Genomic DNA, 17,483 nt, shown 5'->3' on the forward strand with positions numbered 1-17,483 from the left:
GCAGTTAAAGTTTTAAGTCACTCTTAGTAGGAAACTAAAATTAAAATGTGATTTTAGAACTCTTAATACTACCAAAAAATATTTACAAAAAGACGGCAGTTAGTTTCAAGCATTGTTGATAGTAGATTTTTAACCCCGGGGCTTTGATCTGGCAGCAAGAGAGTTGCTGAAAAATAGCAGCAGAGAAAAGGGAAAGTGTGGCAAGGGACTGACAAATGAAGGCTTTCATTAGACTGCTTGAGAAAAGATCATAATCTCCCATTTTACCTGCTGCCCCCCCTTCTTGGTATTGAATATTGTTCTGATCTGACACTTTAATCCTGAAATTAAGTTTCTGCTTCCTGTTACGGAAACATTAAGCAGCATGACTTGGACTTCTGACGCTTCGAGGTCCAAGTAAATGATGAACACACGTTGTCTCAGAGCCCTCAGTTCCATGTAGTTGACAGCAGGGAACAGTCTCTTCTCCTGGCTGTGGACTGACACTGAGGGTTGGCTTTGGTTTTCATTAAAGAGTTTAAATTTATGCCTTGACACTGTGTTACAAATGTAACTCCAAACATTATTTCAAGCTTGAAATGCAGAGCTGACACATGAATGCATTACAGTAATTAAAATTGAGAAGACTGTAAAATCCAGTTAAAGATATGAGCTTGACACTATATAAGACCATCCAACTCTTTTTGTTGGGAGAACTTTAACACAACATAATGAATTACAGCAACACATAATTTTTGAAGAGTTGCTCAACCGAGTAAACTCTGAATTCCTGTAGAAAGCAATTGAGGTCCGCTACACTATCAGTATTACAAAGTTTACACAAGAGTGTTTAAAGATTAAAAATATTTTATTTACACTTTTCTTTATACATATTTTATACATTTTTTCAGTTTGAAACCCGAACAGAGTGTCTTTGCAAGTCTGAGCATACTGTATCCATAGCTAGGGAAAATGACTTTCTGCCAAAAAAACCAAAACCAACCACCCAAGAAAAAAGGCTTTAAAACAATTAAAAAGAGGCAATTCTTAAATTATTCAGACAAGTTTACAGCAGCCCTGGGGTAATCATTAGACAGTTAATCCAAATGTACATATGAGCTCATATATATATATAATTTAAATTTTCTATAGGGAAAGTATTTCCAATTGCTAGACACAAACACAGCACAGTTTGAAAATAACTTTTCCTGTTAACTTATCAAATACATTCTTTTCAATACAAACAATCTGATACTGTACACTGGAATCAAGTGGGGTACTATAGTGGAATTGCAATCTCCAGCATATAATAATTTATTTTTAAAAGATCTACAAAAATAACAATATATAGGGAAAATATTTTAAATAAAAACTTAGCTTACCCTTCCCTTCACCTGTTCCCAGAACTGACATAGAAGTTAGGTGGGTCCCACTGAGGTAATAAAAGCCCCCTAAGTATAACTAAATTTACAGTCCTACATAACACTGTATTTTCTACACTTACAATAAGGTTTTCTACCAGAGCCATAAATAAAAACTACCATCTGCAAACAGAAGTGGTTTTCCCCTAGCTACCAACTTAGTATTAATCCAAAGGTATTTGAAATTTATCTTTGAAAGTTATTTTTAGAAGACTATATAAACAAATTAAAATTTGGGAAGTAATAAAGAAAAAAATTAGTCAAGGGAAAACCAGGAAAGCTGTGCTCAAAACCACCTGCCACATACAACTATGTTTTATGAAGTTTACCCACACAAATGGAAATTTTGAAGTTATTCACCAACTTTCACAAATAGAATACAGATGCAAAAGTAGTCATTATTATTTATTTTAAGCAGCTTCAGATTGTTTTACAAACATTAAAATCCCAAAATGTTAGCTACAGGACACTGGCAAGCTTTATTTTAAACAGATTACACATGCCTTCCAGTTATGTTCTTTCCCCACTCTCCTTCAGTGAGCCCTGTCACATGTGACGGACCACGTTTATTCAAGTAACTTCACCAGCTATATTTTTATTAATGGAAGGAGAGCAGGACAGATGTTTTCTTTGATGCCCCCAACCCTACAAACATTTACGCACAGGTTTAATATCATTTGCACTTTTATGTTTTTTAAGTGCCTTACAGTTTTCCGTTTTCTTCATATTAGACTGTTCATATATGCGAAGTACACATTTGAAGTGTTAAAAGAATGAGGGGCACAATTCACCAGTTTTTTTTGTAAGGAAAAATATATTTAAAAGGCAAAATACCTTTACAAATGCAACTATTTCTAAAAAGACTGTCATATAAATGCTGACACAAACTTGAAGTTTATTTTTAAAGAGCCATTAGCATTTCCCCATAATGCTTACCCTGCTTTTGCATAAGAATGTACATAACGAGTTAAGCAATGTTTTTGTTTTTGAACTGATCTGGATTTGTACCTGCTGAATTTTATCCTTTGCTTCCTGAGTGTCCAGTGAAGCTTCCTCTCTGATGCAAGCAGTTACCAGCATGAAAAAACACAGCACTTGGGTTTGTAAGGCAGGAGGTCCTCAAGAAAAAATGGCTGCAAATCTCAGAAACCAGGGAAATATTAAAGCCACAAACCCTTAAGAGCTAGTTATAACAGGACTGCTTATCATACTGCAAAAAGTAGGGCATCCACACTTTTCAAAAGAAAGTAACACAAAAGCAGATTGCCAGGTAGCTCATATGCTGCCACTGGCCCCTCTTGCTAGCAGGGCTTTCAGAAAGAGCCTTTGTAAAATCAAGTACCACCTTCCTCCAGTTGAATCAATGGGGGAAAAAAATTTCAAAAGTTTTTTTTGCCACCTAATACCTCTCGCTATGTAACTATTACCAATACTTTGTGGGGGGAAATGAGCTACTTTTCCCTTGTTCACTACTTTGAAAATTAGCTGTCCCTTAAAAACAGGTACAGCAGCATGTGGAATGGGAACTGGAAGTGTCCAACACCTTCACAGGACAATTACCCTTTTTGTCCATTCTGGCTCATTCAAAAACAAAATTTCTTCCTCGAGCTAGCTGCTGAATTAAGACATGAAGCTGATACATCTTTTGCTATAAACATGAAAAAAACCCAAACCAAAAGACCCTAGACTGTAACTCACTATGTCCACCTTTTTAAGAAAAGGCAAGTACACACTAGTTTAAAAGCAGGTCGTGTATTAAATTTTACATATGTGGGTGAGATTAGATTTGCTGGTATTCTGTAACGGTTGAAAATTAATAATCTTAGATTATAACCTACCTTTTCCTTGAAAATGAGAGGCATTTAAGTGTCTTCTAAAATGCATCTTAATGTGATCATAATGCTCAAAATTTGATAGTAATAGGCAATTCTTACCAGCCAGCTTAGTTTTCTTTTTATTTAAACACTAAGTTATCTGGAACTAAATACTAAAAGCAAATACAAACAGAAACTTTCAATTAAAAAAAAAGAAAATATCTCTGATATATAAAGTAACAAAAATAACTGCCTCAAAAGTTCCACTGCAATGGAAGAGAATGTAAGCTAATTTCCTATTTCATGTTTGCAACAATAAAAGCACGGTAGAAATGTAAATTAACAGAACATTTTCACATACCCCCCAACATTCTAAACCCAAGCAAATTCCAATAATTCCTAATGCTCAAAAGGTTCCAGCCAGCTTCTCAACAGAGACAAAACTTCAGGGAAGCTGAAACCAACAGTTCAAGTTAGAATTTCACAGAATAACTACTATTACAATCCCAAACAAGATATTTCAGACCTGGGTGCCTGAAGATAAACAGGAAATTAAAAACAGCACCTAAAAATGATCTGATTCTTCACGTTTCAAGTGTCAATACTCACCAATGACTTCAGCGGTAGTTGCTTAGCGCACAGAACTTCAGAAGGTGCTTAAATGCAGACTCAAAAACGTAAGTTAAGACACCCCCATCCTTACCATTATTTTTAATAAAGGTCTTGGCCATGTCTCTCTCCTACACCTGAACCATGGAAAACCAGGTATTCAGAACCACATCCATTCCCCAGACTGGCCTAGATGCAAGTGAAGCGCTTTACGCAACATGCCCATGAAAGCCTACTCAAGCGAGATTAGTTTTTGCTGTTCCATAAACTTATTGAGAAATGAGCTGGTGACAAAAAGAATAAAAACAGTAACACACCCCCCACCCCCACCCCTTCCTTGTTTTCTTCTTGTGCCACAATATTCCACGAACTATGTACAGCAGAACCTTTTTACTTGTACACAGCCAGCATCTACTGAGTCAGTTTATCTCTGCGCCCATGCAGGGTAACGTACACACAAGTCTCACAGTGAAACTGAGGTTTTGGCATAAGCCACGCTGGCTTTAAGTTAAGCTATTAAGAAAGTAAATTAGATTTCTACCCCAGTAAGCTGAATTTTATTTAAGAGAAATTTAAATTTAACTGCAAACTAGCCTGCATCAGAAGGCTGAATATCAGTATTTGGTCCAGTCGCTACTGGTGCAACTAACTTACCACTACAGCTATGATGGCATACATTCTCTCTTTCTGTTAAAACGTAGGGAAAGAAAATATTCTATCAATAGACCATTTCTAATAAAAAACCAAGAAAATCTGCTGACTTGCCACATAGCTCCAAATCCTCACAACTCAAGTCAAAACATAACTACTAAAAAATACCAAAATACAAGTATGAGGAGTTTTACACATTGTTTTAACTTCTATCAATTATTTCAAAATTAGTTTAGGCAAGGAGGTGTTACTTTTAGCATAAGAAATTTAGGGTGATTTTGGTCCCTTTGTAAGTGCATTCTTTTTAACTCCCTGAGTACTGTACATTCTTTTTCTACAGTGATTTCTGACTGGAAAACGCTGAATAAAGTAATTTGCTTTGCTGCATATAAAGTCAAGTCTATCGCTGGAAGTGAAACACAGCGGCATACAATTTTACAAAATATGCAGGTGCATGTTTCAGCATTTTGCCCCTATGTATCTGAACTAAGTGTGAGCCTTTAACTTCTCCAAATCTCTTCCTTTAGATTCTAGAAGTGGCTATTAATCAGAATATAGTTACTTTTATTATTTATGTCTTGGCAGATAATTCTTACCGATCAACTGTCAGTCATATCTGCAAATTAACACAACGGTGTTGTTCAAAGCCCTCTTGGACCACACATCTCAATTCAGGCACTCTGAGGTCAGTAGCTGTATTTGTGTAGGATTTTTTTGTAAAAGAAACATAAATGATACTAAACATCCAACCACCTAACTCCACATTTTCAAAACACAGTAGTTCATAGCAGTTGATAATTAAAAGAATAATAAAAAAGATTATACCACTTCAATATGAGTACAAAGTATTCAATACAAAGTACAAAGTACTCATATTGAAGTATGAGTACAAAGAAAGTACTGAGAATAAACTGTAGTATATCTGGTTCTGAAAATAACTGTGGGCTGAAGCAGTGCTGAGCATTTACTTACTGACATTGTCCATTTTCATAAAAAAGAAAACCAGTCAACACATTCAAACATAAAAGAAGCTCAGGTAAGATTTGTTTACTTTTTAAAAAATAATTTATAAAATAACAAATTATCAACAGTTCATTACGTAGCATTGATATAAAGAGTCTGAAGTTACTGAATCAATCAGTATGTACTAAAGATAAGATATTTTGATACCAAATGAGGCCTCTGGTTACTTAAGAACTTCAAATTATTTAGCTCATTAAAGGATAGCACGATACCTTAAATTCAACAGATATGGCTGAATCTGTGTGCTAGTTAAAATATAATATTGTAACCGCACATAAAAAGATGTATTTATATATAGTTTTTACAGTGTATGCATGTGTGTGTATATATTTTTCACTCACCAACAAACACAATGCAGACAATGGAAGGCAGCATAGAAATAATGTTTGGAATATAAAAATGTTTTGTTTTCAATTTAGTAGAAAATGTGTAATTTGCCTCTTGGCTGACTTACTGGTACTACTATACAAAACCAGGGAAAAGGTCATGCAAAGGGTTAAGATTATTCTTCAATGCATATAAGGGAAAACAAAAACATCTAGTAGACTTGAGAATACTTTGCAATTAATGGGAAAATCATCCAAAATACAACAGAAAATACAGAAATGGTTTAGTTCCGTTATTTTATACCTGGTTGTACCCTAGTACAATGATGAGTTTTATTTTGACGCTCAATAAAAAATGAAAATAGTCTTTCTTCTCTTCCTTCCACAAATACTTTGTTAAACTCAATAGATTTCAGAAGCATAGTGGTATAATGGCCATTAAGAAAAAAAAAAAAGTAGTAGTATTATGGACATAAAATGTTACCAAAAAAATAACCACACTCAAAAATATATTTTTCTTTCCCCTACTTACAATTATGTTTGTTAAAAAACCCAAAGCTTTTACAGTATCAGACCAGCTATTGGGCTTTTCTAATAAACTCAGTAAGTACACTCCCTGTACATCCTTTTTCTCTTCAGCAATTAGCAATTGTTCTTATACACAAAGTAATGTCTCTGAAGGAATTCAACTGGTTTGTATTGTTTGACAAATTAGTTATAGCTTTTTTATATTTAATTGGGTTGTTCATTCTGTTCTAGCTGCAGCGTTTAACATGCTCCAAAACATACTCAGGGAAGTGCAAGCTGCAGACTTGTAAGCCATCCAGCTTACACGGCATCCTCGGATATTCATCTTCTTTCCATTTGTTTTCCTCTGGATCAAAGGTGAGAATTGAGTCACTGTAATGACCATTGTAACAAAGGCCTCCAAGAACCATTATCTGCTTGTCCAGAACAGCTACACCATGACCACTCCTACCAATTGGCATAGAAGCCAATATAGTCCATTGATCGGTATCTGGGTCATAAACCTCTGTAGAAGGACATCCTTGAGATTCAAAGGAGGCCCTCAGGATCACACAGACACCACCAAAGACATAAAGCTTGCCATTATAAGAAATCATTTTGTGAAAGCATCTTGCATAATTCATTTTGCATTTGTTCTCCCAACAGTTAGTGACCACTTGAGATCTCCTTGTTCGCTGCTCTACTGTCCCTTCTTTACTGGGATCAAACACACACACTTGCTTAGAAGTTGAAGAAGATGTAATTCCACCAGTGATATACAACTTGTTACCAAGCACAGTCCCTTCATGTCCATATTTATTGACTGGATAGGGATCCACAAACTCCCATTTATCTTCAGTAATATCATATCGTTCAGTTGAGTAAAATGTTTCATCCCTCGTTCTCCCAGCCACTGCATAAACATACCTCCCAATAACTCCAACAGCAAACTCAGAACGTGGAACAGACATGTCTGCCATTCGTAACCAAGTGTTCTGTCTTGGGTCATATCTAAACACTTTGGATGAAGCATGAAACTCACCATCTGGCCCCAGTTCTTCCCCACCTAATAGGAACACAAAGTTATTCACAATGGCAAGGCAGTCTGGTCTTAAAGGTACTTGAGGACCCTCTAGTTCCCACCAGACCCTGGGTTTGTGCAAGAGAAGAATTTTACTGTTTACCATACTGTGTCCTATCATTCCTCTAAATACTGCAGTCTGAGGTTTGGCAGAACGAATTTTGTTCGATTTCATTTCCATCAAAGGCTGTTGGTGAACACTATGAAAGTAATTCATGGCTTGGTCAACCTCATGTCGCAGCTGCCGGGAGTATCGATAAAACTCTGATGTTTTTACCTATGAATACATTTAAAAGATATTAAAATTCTGACCAAGAGAAACATTCCAGAAAACCTAAATGACTATGTGTCATTAGAAGATTATTTTACTTAGTTTCATTCAGGCAATCTTGAGAGCAATTGCATTTGTGCATGAAGACTTAAGCTAATGTACTGTTATCCAAAATCCAGAAGGCAAGTTAGTGATTAACAGCAGTGACTAACATTTTCAGCAGAATACTCACATGAAGAATTTAAGATTAAATTAGGCACAATGGAAATCCCCAAGACTAGAAAACATTATTCTTTCTCCCCAAAAAAGCCTTTGTTCATCTTCTGCTTAATCCATGAAGCACCGATATTGAAAATGCACTCTTTTCTTGGTTTGAAAAACGTTCTACACACCCATTCTGTATTTATCAAGGTCTACCCTAGTCTAATTTCTGCTGAATTCTCACAGTGAAACCCAAGCAGGTATTCCCAAATGCTAGGCTCTGCTCACAGGGGTATTTAATTGAGGTGGGAAGGGAAGGTACCCAAACCCCTTCCTTCAGAACACATGATTACACTAACCATCATCATGACAGTTACCTCATGGTTTCCCCTCCGTGAGTCTCCACATGCTAACAAACAGCTTTAACACAAGAGGAGAACATCTCAACCTGTAATCCTTTTGTTGGGCATTTATTTGGTAAATTGCAAAAGCAGGTTTGAACTTGCACTTCCCAGGTGAGAGTTACAACCTTTGAATTACCATATAGTAGTGAAGTGCCATCTCTAAGAATTTACCTTTCCAAGACCCTTCCTACCATCCAAGCCAATTTAAGTTCCTGAGACAATTCCAGAACATACCCCTGTCTTGGAACATTTTAATTAATTTAGCTCCAGGCATCCCTCAGGTCACCATGCAATTCTCTTCAAAGACACTTCACTCTTCTTATACAGGCTGATCTAACACAGCATTACTGCTAAAACAAATAAAATCTGCTAGATACTGCCAAATCAAAAACCCCTGCATACTAACCTACCATTGTAAAGCACTCTATAGCTCAAGAGTTATAGTGAATGGATGTTTTTATGTACACTTTTTCTTTCCTTTACTTTATCTTGACATGTTCAACTTCTCTTTACTTGGAAAAAGGGGATGGTCACATGCAGATTGCATATATTATTCTCCAGGGAATATCCAACTCCCTTCTACCATTTTTACTGGGGGTGGTTATAGAGCAAAAAGGTTTACATCAGTATAGTGCTTATAAAAGACCTACAGTAAGCTCAACTCTTCTGAGGAATAACAGATCTACTTTCTTATTGCAAATAAAGAATGTATGATACAAACGCAGGAGGTCTGCTCATATGGCATTTGTTAGAATAAACAGTCTACCTTGCCTGCCTGACTGAAAAGATTGAACACACATTCCAGAAAATACACTGGGGTGGGGGTGGTAGGGAGAACCAGAGCACAGCAAAATGGTAAAATACAGAAAGCCTTTAAGGTTACAAAATAGGAATCAGGAAGTTAAAATAACAAAAAATTGTGGCTGGGTTACTTTATCCTTAGAAGTAACCTTCAAATTCTAAAGCAGCATGACTATTTCACGCATTCCCAAACTGGAGCTTTCATTTTCAGCATTAAACAAAAAGGTAAATTATTTTTGTTCCATCTATATGCATTTCAGGTTTTCTTGGATGGTTATGGGAGACAACAGGATCAACATGTTTACAACATGAAGCACGCCAGCAAAGCCTGGCAGAGATGGAAAATGCTTTTTCTTTCCCCCTCAACATTTACAACTCTGTCTTTAGATCTAGAAATTGAAATGCCAGCCAGGAACTGGAATTAAAATAGGACTCATATATCCTCACCATGCTACTCCTTCACGTAGCCTAAATCTCACCCCATGAGAGCATGTTAAAGGAAACAAGGAATATCTTTAATTCCAGCTACAGAATCTCAAGACAAGGGAATCAATCTATTAGTTTACTACTGCTTATCTTGACAAAGGCACTAACATCAAAGCAAAGCCTCTATCTCTTAGCTTCAAACAGAAAGACATCTAAGAATTAAATGCAACTACCAGTTAATGAACAGCTCTTTCAGACTGAAGTTCATGGGGAAGCAAGCTATGTAACAAGCACCATCTTGGAAGAGATGAACGTGAAAATATACAAGCACTATAAATTCTAACAAGATTCAGACACACATCCACCCCACATCCCCCAAAACAGAAGTGATAACACTATCTAAATTCTGGTAAGAAGAGATAGTTGGAGGATTCCTAGACTTTGCTTTTGAGGAAAAATAGCAGTGTTTCTAACCTTCCACCTTTCACTAGCACAACCTCTGCCAAGTGGGAGCAGTACCTCCTCTGAGGCTCAGATGAGGCTCTAAGACAAGTTAGGATATACCTATATGAAAGTACACACTGCTCATGCTTGCTTGATGCAAACGAAGACAAAGAAAATTCAGGTCAGTTTGCCCACCTTCACATTCAAATACTGTCTGCGTGAAATCATCCAGAATTATTTGAGAGTGCTATTCAGCCCACAGTAAGGAAAACCCTCCACCTATATTTCTCAATAATTTTACAATGTTTTTAATTACATTGTAAATCAAAATTTAATTACATTAAATCAAAAAAGAGAAGCATTAAAATTTAGGTGTTTAGGTAATAAAACACAACTGTAAGTTGTGCATAACTTTGGTTTCCATAGATGAAAGAACATGGCCTTCAGCAAGCCTTTTGTGGGAACTGCTGTCCAACACTCATATGCTGAAGGAAACCCCTTAGCCTTCAAATGCACGTTTCTGCCATTACCTCTAGTGCTTCCAAACAGACCGATTTTCCTGTTAAGTTCAAATGGAGAAGTTCTGTAAGGAACGTGCCCCTAATTACCAAGAAACTAAAGAGAGATCACTCAAATGTTTCTGCAAAACATCCAAAACAGGTGAAAACGCACTCTAGCCATGATGAACCTTCAAGTAAAACAATTCTTTTTTATTAAAAATTTTCTTTAAAATTCCTGAAAGTACATCATCAACCTTGGATTGATAAAAAAAAATACAAATGCTTGATAGCATTTTCAAAGTTTAAAGAAAAACCACTCTGTTACCTTGCTGAAGGGTCTCAAAGAAAGTTTAAGTTGGACTTCCTTACCATCCTCAGTCTTTTGTAAAAAAGGAATTAAATCCAAGTGTTAAAGCTTTGCTCATGTGTTTTTTTCATTCTTTCCAAATCCTTTTCAACAGTTTACTGGACAAAACTTTCTTACAGAGGTTCTGCTGGGACAAAGTGCTAGTGTTAAGAGCTCCCTGAAGAACTCTAATAAGAACTACCCCACTGCATCATCTACCAGTTACAGTGGTTCACAGTCAGACTTTTAACTACACAGACATGGAACAACATAAAGAAAATCAAATGTATCATTCCATAAATAAGGAAGATGAAGACAATAACTAAAAGCATACACTTCCCTATCTGCTCTGTAGGCAGTCAATACCAAAAACTTTAAGACTTCACCAAAATCACCACCATCCCTCCAGCCATGGTAAATTGGAGCTTAAATACATTTTCTCTTCTTCATTTTGAATCAGTGAAACACCAGCAAAAACTGCTGGCTTTCCAAATTAATCCAGCTATTAATCATTGTCTATTTTTCTGCTGTATTGCAATGCAAGATTTTCTAGTTGCAGCAGCTATGCAAATTACAGAATTTTCCATCTATAGTCTCTGAAAAAGTCAAGCCAAAAGGGTAAGCCATTAGTTTCTAATTTGAAAAGCGATCCCCACAAAAGACCAGATGCATCTCATGTCATGTTCTTCAACTTCTCTTCCCCTACTAAAACAATTAAGGAAACTAATAAACTGCAGGAAGAAAAATGAAATGCAAGGTAAATGTTCTGTAACACAAGTCTGACTTCAGTATATAGCTGCCCCCTCTTTTTTTTTTTTTCATACAACCATTTATAGCTATTGCTCTATTTATATTTTTGTTACTTGGGCTTTTAGGAAAAAGCTTTCAAAACTGCAAAGAAAAGCTACTTTTAAAGTGCCTAAACTAAACATCTATTATTTGTACACCTGGTAACTAAATCCTAACATGTTATTATATGGGTTAGACACCAGCTTGGTTCAGAAAGATCTGGATGGCTCACAATGTGACTCTATCATAGAGAGCGGATTTTTCCTTTTATTGAAAAAAAAAAATAAGATACTTCAGCTTTGATTCAGCTTAATCTCCAGTAAAGACACATCAGTCCTGCTAACTAGGATCCTGATTATTTTCACATCTATTTATCTCTGGCCATACTCTAAGCATAACTATAAGTCCGTCAAAAAACATCAAAATGTTAACACACTTACTCCAAATTAAAATTCAGTCAAATAGAAAAAGTCACGCCTGTCTCTAAAATTTTCAGCAGCAACCAAAATTACGTTGCAACCAAACATCAGTATACATAGCACTGGACAAGCTACTGTACTTAACTTTCCCTTTTTCTAGCATGGGTCATTACCTAGTTACATCCCATGTCCAGCACCAGTATAGGGCTTCGAAGGGCTATTCTACAAGTGCCTAATCACAGAAAGACAAGACGACACAGCCTCTGTGCAGCAAGGACAATGCCCTCAAATTGAGTATTCTGCTGTTCCTTTTTAGAAACTGGCAAGATAAATCATCACAATCAAGCTGGAATCTAACTCAAATTTGATCTCTCAAATTGGAGTGGACCCAACAATCTATATGCCAGAACTGAGATGCTCAGCACACAATAAATACTGCTAGCAAATCTATCCAAGTCAGCAATAACATTTAGACATAAAAATAAAGTGCAAGCACCTATTTCAGGTAAGAGGTAAGAGGGACCCACTAATCTCATCCACTAGACATTTATTACTCTAACCTTCAGCATACAAAGCTGTAGGAACAGATACATGAATTACGACATGGAGGTAAATGAGAAAAAAAAAAAAGAAAAAGAAATTCAACATAATAAAGGTAAGGTGTCAGTAACGACATAAAACTACAATGACATCTGCTCAAATGTTACTGTTTTCTAGGGACAAGAAAGCACATACTCAAAGATAATGTAATGCGCTATTCATCCTACCTCTAAAGCAGAAGCTGATGCACCCAAGTGATTAGTAAGTTTCTGATTTAAGCTGCTAATTTATAAATCAGCATGGGCTAGCCATAACAAACCCTACAGAACGGACATCAAAAAAACCCTTTCCATTTTAAGGACAGGTTTTAAAACATCATTTCAATCTGTGTAGTATACAAAAACTGTATGGACTTTAACAGTATGAAGGGGAATCATGACATGGCTGCCTCCAATAACACAGAGATGATGCAGAACAAATGCCCTCTAACGTCTATCTCCAAACTTCCTCAAGACTTACAGAGCCATGGATATGTTTCAAATAAAGAAAAGTGTAACACAGGTAGTGGAACTCGTGCTTCTGCCATGCACTTTGCCTTTATTTTCCAACTATTCCTCAAATCCTTACTTAATTTAACTTTCCATTTTCCCTCATACATCTACATCTATTTTAAGGCCTGAGGAACAAAAAGAGTATTCAGCAGCAGTTCTTCTGGGACATTTCACAATAAGCAGTTTACAATAAGCCAACAGGCTACACCTTCACTTGTGCACTCCAAACGCACATCAGCCTCAAGGAGTCACTCTTTATTTTTTTTAAAAAAAGGACAACCCATCCCACTCAGATTGTAAATCTCTTCAAAAAATGATTTAAGAAATAGAACGGCTTAAAAGGCCAAAAGTATCCTTACTGTGACTTGCAAAGTTAAGTTATAGAAGTTATTTATATACTACAATGACAGGCATCTTAGAAATGCATATTAGGAAAATTACATAAGAGTATATGACAAGCCAGCCGCTGTATAGCAAATATGAGTCTGCTGAACCATAAGAGTCAACCTCAGAGTGTCTGGTACATTCATGCAGGCATGTAGCATGTGCTGGCTTCAGGAAAAGAGTGCATTCTGTTTCTGCATCTCCAAGAAAAGCAGTTTTTACCAATATTTTCCCTCTTCTGCACAGAATGAGCTCTCCTCCAGTTACTGCCAGAATAGTTAATACTCTTTTATTTAAAAAAAAAAAAAAAAAAAAAAAGAGACAGAAACATGTGGTATGTATTTTGATGTTAGCTCCAACTGCAGTGATCCTTTGTCACCTGTCATGCTGGGTTACTCAATGCTCTCTAGCCAGGGCAAAACACAAATACATTCCTAGCTGCAACAACAAATGACACACTTAGCTGTGCTTCCCTCTGCTGAGATATCCCGCTCCAGAATCTGCACTGGCTTCTCTCTACTCCCACATACAGTTAACAGAAAGGGTATTCACAGATAAAGATTTACATGCGGGTATGTAAACTGGGATGCTGAAAATGCCTTCTCTCTGTAAGTTGTATCTGTCTGGCCATCTGGTGGCTGTCAAGATAAAACATGAGAAGCACTGTGTGCAGGATTTATACCACTGACACCAAAAGCAGCTCCCGAAGTTATACCTAAATATAACACTGAAGACCCAACACACTTACCACTAGCGCTTACAGAAATTTAACCGAAGACAGCTTGATGCTTGTACTTGTACCCCAACACCTCAGAGCTGAAGCAGACTCTTTCACACAAGTCTCACCCTATTAGACTGACCTTAAGAAAACTTTGTGAATCCTACTAGTTTCCTACTGAAGGGCTTGAATGACATAATAAGGTGAAAGTGTTATTAAAAACAAGACACCACACAGCATTGTGCAGAGTTCAGTTCTTAATAGCTGGAAATGTTTTAACGCAATATAAACACTACTGCTCTAAAATATGTTTAGGTACTCATTTTGTGTAGTCTATAGGCTAATATAGGATCATAAATATATTTTACATATTATTACTCTACTCAATTCACACACACACAAAAAAGTCCAAAATACAAAAACTCACTGGTCTCTGAAGTAATTAATAGCTTTTATAATTTAAAATACAAGTAAGTGTAAGCATTACTGCTTAAATGATCCAGTAGCCCTTAAAATCACCAAGAACAAAACAACCTTATCTGTTACTCACTAGATACCCAAGTAAAAATATATGGTAAATGAATTTGTAAAAAGCCCAAGAAAAACACAGGGTCTTAACCCTATTACTTTACTGAGAGGTGAAAAATACACATTGAAGTTGTATCTAATCACACAAAATGCATTGTTAAAACAAAACAGCACATTTTAAGTAATTCCTAACCTGGCTACCCTTACTGTTAGCCTGCTAGAGAGCTGCTTACAAAGTTTTGTAATTCTTTACTGTTGACAAATACTCAGAGATTCCCGGGAACTAGAAGACACCTTTTCTTTTTTTTTTCCTATTCTTCAACAGAACAGTAGAAAAAGCAAGTTTTCTTTTAACCTCTTAACACATACAATCATCAGTTGAATTTCAGATCACCTGTTACAAAGATTCCTCTGACATTTAAAGTGAATCATTACATTTCACACCATTAGTAACTTTTGATTGTATTATGTGCCTTGCATAGAAACAAATGTATATGTAACTTTGCAGGATCAGGGCTTACTTCCAATGGCTGTGTAACAGCACAAGCACTGAAGATACAACAGCAACACCACCACCCTGCAAGATTTAACTGCAAATGCTAGTTGTCATTTGTAAATAAAAAAATCCATACTTAAACCATGGAAAATCTACAGTCACTATGCTTTGATTATATTGATAACAAGTATCACGACACACACCCTACATACTGTATGCAGCTCAAATCCCTGGAAAGCAAGCAGAAACTTGTGGAAAACAGTAAGAATGATTGAAATAGAACTTGATATAAGTGACCTTACTTAAAATGTCCTTTCCATATGAAGTCACTTAAAAACATGTACTGTAAACCTACCTGTTCTTCAGCCACTGTACATACTATTATCTAATAATCAGATGACAACACTTCTAGGTGTTTGTCTTCTATGGGTTTAATAGAAGTATACATGCTACCTTTTTGCTCCTCCTAATAGGTTTCGGAATCTTACCTATTTAATGGCATGCTGCCCTAGCTAAATGATGAATCCTGTCTATTGCTTTTCAAATGCACCAACCTTCTCAAAAACACTGGATGGTGTCATCAAACAAAACCTGATATTCTGAATGATGGTGTCCGTATGCCTCCAGCGTCTTCTATCATGGCGCAGCCAGGCCTGAACAGCTTCATACAGCTCTATCTCTGGAAACCTGCTCAGATGATCATTATCCAAGTAAGACATGAGCTTCTCAAAGCTCAGATATGAAAGGAAGTCAGGTCTGGACATGAGTGGCACAAAATTCTCTAGCAGAAAGGAATCCAACTTTTCCCTGACTCCTTCGATGTTTACACCAAAATCATCCAGAAGTCTCATAATTTCTGCACAGTTTTCTAAGCAGATTTTAGCTAAGAGAAAAGAGCAGCAAAATTTTACCACCTCTATAAGCTGGACATACATGGCAGCCTGAAGAATTTCATGAACAGTGTTCATACTCAGTTCAATAGTTCCATAGTACATGAATTGGAGGACATGACTGAAGCCTGTAGCTGTCAGACCTTTCAAATGGATTTTGTCCTGATCTCGTTCTCGCATATCAGCTGTGAACATAATCCTGAAGTAATCACTCTGGGTGGCAAGCAGTGCTTTATGGGCCTGAAATTGGTGGTCTTCAATGACAAGTGTGACATCAAGAAGCAATCCCTCCTCATACAGTGCTCTGAATCCAGCAGAGACACTGGTGTCATGGATGGAGGAGCTAAACCCTTCCACGTCCCCTGCCATGAATCACCTGGGGGGAAGAAAAAATAAATAAAAATAAAAATAAATTGTTATTTCTAGTAACATATCAGAAGTCCTTCCTGACAGATAAATCCTACCTGAGATTGCTTTTATTAAGACTTAAAAGTTTTCACCATCATTTTTGTTTTCTCTTCAGCTGAAAAATCAACTTAAGAAACAACTTAAAACACTATTTCTCCCCCCAAAATATTCTCATTTTAAAGAAAGGGTAATGAACAAGAACAACTATGCGATACTGTCAAAATGATTCCTCACTCCAAGCTACTTAGTGGTCAGATAGTGAATATACAATACTAAAAATATTGTCATGCTTTTCTTCCTCTCCCCCACCTCAATCTTACTAAAGAATTTATCTCAGGGGAGCAATGAAACACCCATTTTTGAGTATCAAAGGTTTCAGAAAGGAAGCTGTACTTCCTTAACTTCAGAAACAAGCTCCAGTAATCTGTACTAGGTATAACCTAAAAAAATTCTAGTCTCTTTAAAAATGTATGCCAATTTACTCAAAAGTTATTTCTAGGAAATTGAACATTTTCAGAGATACTATTTAATTCTGCGTTTCGCTTCTCCTGTAATAACAATAATGTCATCATCATGTGTCATGTGCGTCATGTTGTGTGTCATCCCTCCCCCCCCCATTTCTTACTACAGGGATTAGTTAGGTGATGGAATTTATAAAGTGCAAAATACTATGCCAAGAGGAAGCACTGACAAGATTAGGTTGCAATAAATAATATTCTGTATATTGGGTTTAGTGAAGCTTAACTGCTTAATAAGCATTTGAACATTTACAGATGCAGTGTTACTTATGTGCAAGCTATCATCAAACTGTAAATAAACCAAAAAAATTACAGACTAGCAGGATTCTACCCTGTTAAAGTTAAGGAAGATAATATTCAGTAAAAGTCTCTACCAAAAACTATTCCAAATCCAGGAATTTCCCAAAATGTTGCTCAACTTCCTTGTGTTTAGGTAGG

General features: G+C 36.4%; 1 protein-coding gene across 10 annotated transcripts in view; it reads right to left on the minus strand.

Moving 5' to 3' along the window:
* Positions 1 to 828: 828 nt before the first annotated feature.
* Positions 829 to 17,483, minus strand: part of KLHL15 (kelch like family member 15) — a 29,091-nt gene continuing 12,436 nt past the window's right edge. For 9 of the 10 annotated variants that reach the window (XM_013294819.3, XM_013294818.3, XM_055801615.1 and 6 more), the window contains 2 exons: positions 15,784 to 16,495; positions 829 to 7,688 (listed from right to left, as the gene is read on the minus strand). In XM_013294819.3, the coding sequence (XP_013150273.1) occupies positions 6,579 to 7,688; positions 15,784 to 16,488 (1,815 nt within the window). In that variant the 5' untranslated portion in view covers positions 16,489 to 16,495 and the 3' untranslated portion in view covers positions 829 to 6,578. The remainder of the gene's footprint in view (positions 7,689 to 15,783; positions 16,496 to 17,483) is intronic. The other variant, XM_055801619.1, reaches the window with a different exon arrangement.

Source organism: Falco peregrinus, chromosome 4, assembly GCF_023634155.1.
Source record: "Falco peregrinus isolate bFalPer1 chromosome 4, bFalPer1.pri, whole genome shotgun sequence".
NCBI classification, from domain to species: Eukaryota; Metazoa; Chordata; class Aves; order Falconiformes; family Falconidae; genus Falco; species Falco peregrinus.